At 41.3% G+C, this 6,000-nt stretch overlaps 1 protein-coding gene across 2 annotated transcripts in view; it reads right to left on the bottom strand.

The window, feature by feature from the left end:
- Window positions 1-2,984: 2,984 nt before the first annotated feature.
- paxip1 (PAX interacting (with transcription-activation domain) protein 1) overlaps window positions 2,985-6,000 on the bottom strand; it is a 101,863-nt gene continuing 98,847 nt past the window's right edge. For both annotated transcript variants that reach the window (XM_059639723.1, XM_059639728.1), the window contains exon 21: window positions 2,985-3,531. In XM_059639723.1, the coding sequence (XP_059495706.1) occupies window positions 3,515-3,531 (17 nt within the window). In that variant the 3' untranslated portion in view covers window positions 2,985-3,514. The remainder of the gene's footprint in view (window positions 3,532-6,000) is intronic.

Genomic DNA, 6,000 nt, shown 5'->3' with positions numbered 1-6,000 from the left:
CCAAAGAGGTCTACCGGGATGTCGCCTGGATTGGAATGTATCAGGCATAGGGAGAGGTTGGACAAACTTGGATTGTTTCTATATTGAGAGGCTGAGGGGATGACTTGATGGAAGTATACAGAACAGCTTATTCTGCTTTACGTTCTAAACATTATTGCTTAGTGCAAGGGGAAATGAAAATGGAAGTACAGAGACAATGCTGATTTGATTTTGATCTTACCGTCATTTATACTTTACAGTAAGAACACAATAAAATACTGTGAGAAGCTTTCATTTGTTGCCACTAAACTGCACCATTTTGAATAACTTAAGGATAAGGATAAATAACAAAAAGAAACCCTGGTGAGTGTAGTGTGCAGTCCAGTGTAAATGGGTTGGAAGCAGTTCAAGAAGGATTATATAGGCCTAATATCTGGAATAGGCAGGCTGTTTGTGAGGAAAATTTGGACAGGCTACACTAGTGAAGAAGAAAAAGTGGCAGCTTGATTAAAACTTATGATCCTGAAGATTCTTGTCAGGGAAAGGATATTTTCTCTGGAACGGTAAGGATTTTAAAATTTTTCCTCAGAGGGTCATGACTCTTTGGAACTCTCCTCTTCAAAAGATGGTAGAAACATTCTTTGAATATTTTTAAGGCACAGGGAGATACATCCTTTGCTCTCCAAGAATCTAAGCTCATCAAGAGAGCAGGAATATGGCCTAAGATCTTATTGAACGTCACAATTGGACAATCGCTGCTCCTCGTGGAAATTTAACAACTTATACACTCAGATTTTTTTTTAAAAAAATCATTCTTGGAATGAAGAGATCACTGGCTAAGCCAGCATTTATCACCCATCCCTAATTGCCCAGAGGTCAGTTAACAATCAATCACATTGCTGTGGGTCTGGCATCATCGAGTCATAGTCATGCAGCATAGGAACAGGGCCTATGGTCCAACTTGTTCAGGCTGACCATAATCCAAACTAAACTAGTCCCACCTGCCTGCACTTGGCCCACATCCTGCCAAGCATTCCTTATTATGTACTTACCTAAATGTCTTTTAGACATTGTAACTGTACCCATATCCACAACTTTCTCTGGGAGTTCATTCCACATACAAACCACTTTCTGTGTAAAAATGCTGCCCATCATGTCTTTTAAGAAAAATTTTTCTCCTCTCACCTTAAAAATATCCTCCTTGGTCGTGAAATTCCCCATTTGAGGAAAAGACACTTGCCATTCACTTTATCTACTCCTGTCATGATTTTAGAAGCCTCTAAGGTTAACCCTCGATCTCCTACGTTCCAGTGAAACAAGTCCCAGCTTATCCTTGTAGCTCACACCCTCCATTCCCAGCAACAGAGAACCCTAAACGTTATTGCAGTCTTCTTCCCTGAAGATAGCAAAGTGTGGAGCTGGATGAACACACCAGGCCAAGCAGCATCTCAGGAGCACAAAAGCTCATCAGAAGGGTCTAGGCCTGAAACGTCAGCGTTTGTGCTGCTGAGATGCTGCTTGGCCTGCTGTGTTCATCCAGCTTCACACTTCGTTATCTTGGATTCTCCAGCATCAGCAGTTCCCATTATCACTGATACAATTCTTCCCTGAAGGATGTTTTTGAACCAGATGGGTTTTTCCTGACAATGGATTCACGGCCATCATTAGACTCTTAATTTCAGATTTTGTTTTATTATTGAATTCAAATTCCACCATCTATCATGGAAGGATTCAAACCCAGCTCCCCAGAATTTTACATGACCCCACACCCCACCTCCAAAGCCTGTGCATCATTCACAAGGCTCAAGTCAGGAGTGTGATGGAATACTTCCCACTTACCGGATGGGTGCAGCTCCAAAAATACTCCAGAAGCTTGGTACCATCCAGGACAAAGCAGCCAGCTTAACTGGCACTACATCCACCACCAAAGCTCAGTAGTACACACTGCTGCTATCTACAATATACACTGCAGAAATTTACCAAAGATCCTTAGACAGCACATTGCAAACTTGTGACCATGAACGTGTAAATCACAGATTTTGTGGTTGAGAATTATATTTTTAGTGGAGATAAATCAGATCAGAATCTGGCTATATTTGGGAAGAAAATGGGTGCTTTTCCTGCAGGATTATCCTCAGAAATTCAGACAGGGCAAACTTAATTTATATTGACTAAGCAGAGAAAAGAACTAATTGTCACAGAATCAGGGAGCAGGCGAGGCTGGTCAATGTCTAAACATGATGACCCTTGTAGCTGTTTGGCTGTATATGATAGTACTTTCAAAAATATTAAAACCCCTATGCAGAAACAAATGCTTCCCAGCAGATATCATCCTCACAATTAATTATAACAATATGCAATTGATAACATGAATAGACAATGGCCTATTAGCATGATCACTATTTATCCAGTTTCTGGCAGCCTGGCTTTAAATCCTACCATGACAGGTGGTGGAATTACAATTCAATTTTAAAGAAGTAACAGGAATCAAGAGTCTAATGAAGACCATGAAACCTCTTGACAGAAAAACCTGATTCACTAATGTCCTTCAGGTAAACCAACTGCCATCCTTACCTTGATAACAAAGTGTGAAGTGGATGAACACAGCAGGCCAAGCAGCATCTCAGGAGCACAAAAGTTGATGTTTTGGGCCTAGACCCTTCATCAGAGAGGGGTGAAGGGTCTGAAGAAGGGTCTAGGCCTGAAACGTCAGCTTTTGTGCTCCTGAGATGCTGCTTGGCCTGCTGTGTTCATCCAGCTTCACACTTTGTTATCTTGGATTCTCCAGCATCTGCAGTTGCCATCCTTACCTTGTCTGGTCGACACGTGACTCCAGGCCCACAGCAAGGCAGTCAATTCTTAACTGCCCTCAAGGCAGATAAATGCTGGCCAAATTAGTGACACCCACATCCCATGAATGAATTAAAAAAAACCAAATACAACAGTGAAAACCTGAGCTTAACGATCTCCTGTTCCGAAATGCGAATAATGAGAATTGACTCCAGTAATTTTTAAAACTGTTTTATTCAACTCGTGCAACTTTGTGTAATAAAAGTAATTCACAAATTAGAAATACAAAACAAAATTTGCATAAAGTCCAGAATTTCAAAACATTCATAATTTATCAGACAACAACCCTTTATAAATTTTCATAATAAAGGAGAGTTAGAGCTAGGTTTTCATTTATGGGCCTGTACCACAGTCATAGTTAAAAACAGCTTATTAAAAATAATCGATTACTATCTGAACTGGCTAAAATAATCAGTACAATATTCTACAGTAAGAAAACAAGCCAGCGCTGTAGTAAAACATAACAAAATATGTTTCTGAAGTAATACATCTTAAAAAAAGATGCAAATTTCTTTTCATTTCCCTCTCCTGTCTGGATCTGCCTGTTTCACTGAAGACACTTCAGACTGAACAGTAGTGCGACAGTCAGTAGAAAAGTTCAACACTCTTGTCCCAGCTCCTCAGTAGTTTGACTCAACACTGTTCTGGTGATCTGGCTGTGTGACACCATGCACCCACCATCACCTCAGGTGAATTTATATGTAAGATTGTTAAGGAATTATTCTCAATCACAGGCAAGATTTTTGAATCAGACCCTGAAGTGCAGCACAATATTGAACAATGTACTTTTCAAATGTTTCCGACCCCTTTAGAGTCACAGGTTTACAGTACGGGCTGTTTACAGTCTTGCTTTTGTTCACTTTTATAGCTCCCCTCCAAAATAGGAGCCACGACCTGTGATGTCCTGCTCAAAGAAATTACCCACAAATTAATGCAACTCAAAACTGCTGCATTGGGATGGTTTTTAATGTTTTACAGTATAAACACCGAATACCAGCAGGTTCGTTAAATGAAAGATAATAGCATCCTGTAATAATAAAGAACATGCCCAACAGGACCCTTAATTCCCAATTACACGGTACTCTCTGTTAACAAATAAATTGCAACAAGTGATAGCATTCCGTATCAACAAACGGGCAGCAATACACATATTTGGTGACAGTCATTACTCAGTGTGTATCAGTTATCAAGATTTCTTGCTTTAAAGCTGTTTTGCAGACACTGTCTGGATTGCTTCTCCAAATCAAACAGGGTTATCTGTCAAGTGTGGTCACAAGCTGGTCGTAAAAACTGATTCTTCCGGTGGGTTTTGCATAACACCATTAGGTGTAGCCGCAGAATTAAGCTATTCAGCCCATCCAGTCTACCCTGTCATTCAATCAAGGCTGATATGTTTCCCAAATCCATTTCTCCCACATTCGTCCTGTAACTCTTGATCCTCTTACTAGTCAAGAACCTATCTAGGAGAAAACAGGGTTAACGTTTCGGGTCTGGTGACCCTTCCTCAGAACTGTTCTGAGGAAAGGTCACCAGACCCAAAATGTTAACTCTGATTTCTCCTTCACAGATGCTGCCAGGCCTGCTAAGCTTTTCCAGCAACTTTGTTTTGGTTCCTGATTTACAGCAACCACAGTTCTTTCGGTTTTTACTTAAGAACTTATAAATCTGTCTTAAAGACACTCAATGACTTGGCCTCCAGAGCCACCTGTGGCATTAAGTTCCACAGATTCATCACCAACAGATGAAAATATTCCTCATCTCAATTCTGAAGGGTCATCTGAGGCTGTGCCCTGGGTCCTAGTTTCTCATACTACTAGAAACATCTAACCAGGCCTCTCAGTCTTCTCGAGGTTTCAATGATCTACCAACCACCAGCACACCACCCCCAAACCCTCTCTACAAAACTTCAAACACAGACCCAGAATCCTCAACCCTCTCCTCATCGGACAAGTTCTTCGTTCCCGGGATCATTCTTGTGAACCTCCAACGCCACTACACATCCTTCCTTAGGAAGGAGGCTCAAAGCTGCTCGCAATATTCCAAATGTGTCTGATCTGAGCCTTATTTGGTCTTGGAGTAAATTTCTGGTCTTGTGTTCAAGCAACCTGAAATGAATGCTCACATTGCACGTGCCTTCCTAACTGTCAACTGAACCCTCACGTTAAGCATAAGAGAATCCTGAATTAGGATTCCCAAGTCTATGGGCTTCAGATTTTGATAACTCTCTGCATTTAGAAAAATGTCCGTGCCTCTATTCTTTCTTCCAAAGTGCATAAACTCACACTTTCCACATTGTTTTCCACGTGCCACTTCTTTGCCCACTTGCCAACTATGTTCAAGTCTTTCTGCAGCCTCCCGTTTCCTCAACACTACCTGCCCCTTTAGCTATCTTTGTGACATCTGCAACAAGGTCCTCAGTTCCTCTGCCCTGATTGTTAATGTATGACATGAATAGCTGTGGCCCCAACACTGATCCCTTCAGAGCTCCACTAATCACCAGCACCATACTGACAGATTCCTTTATCCCCACTCTCTGCCTTTTGCCTGTCAGCCAATCCTTTATCCATGCCTGTACCTTGCCCCTACACCATGGGGTCTTATCTTACTCAGCAGACTCCTGTGCAGCACCTTATCAAAGGCCTTCTAGAAATCCAAATAGATCACATCTACTGGATCTCCTCTGTCTAACTTGCTCAATACCTCCCTGCAGATTTGTCAGGCATGACCGGCTCTCAACGAAGCTGTGCTGACTCAGCCCTATCTTACCTGGAATCCCAAGTATTCCACAACCTCTTCCTTAATAATGGACTCTAAAATCTTACCAATGACTGAGGTCAGGCGAACCAGCTTTGGGTTTGCTGTGGTGTTGTTCTGCTGATTGTTTCGGATGCGAGTGGATCGGTACAGATAGAAATATATCAAATGGTGATGAAATAGTCAGCTGTTCTCAGTCAATTAACTGCTCAAAACCTACAACAGTGCCAAGTCCTATATTACGACAGACCAAATGTTCAAAATGCTCTCAAAACAATTTGCATTAATCCATTTATCACTGTAGTGTTATTTTACTCTAACCTTGTCAAGATAACTGTTTAAAGTAGAAATACCATCTAAAATCAACAGAATTTTGCAGTAACATATCATCCTGGTGGACTGAGAACGGTAATACTC

The sequence above is a fragment of the Stegostoma tigrinum genome, chromosome 2, assembly GCF_030684315.1.
Source record: "Stegostoma tigrinum isolate sSteTig4 chromosome 2, sSteTig4.hap1, whole genome shotgun sequence".
Taxonomy (NCBI): domain Eukaryota; kingdom Metazoa; phylum Chordata; class Chondrichthyes; order Orectolobiformes; family Stegostomatidae; genus Stegostoma; species Stegostoma tigrinum.
This window is presented reverse-complemented; position numbering and strand designations above follow the sequence as displayed.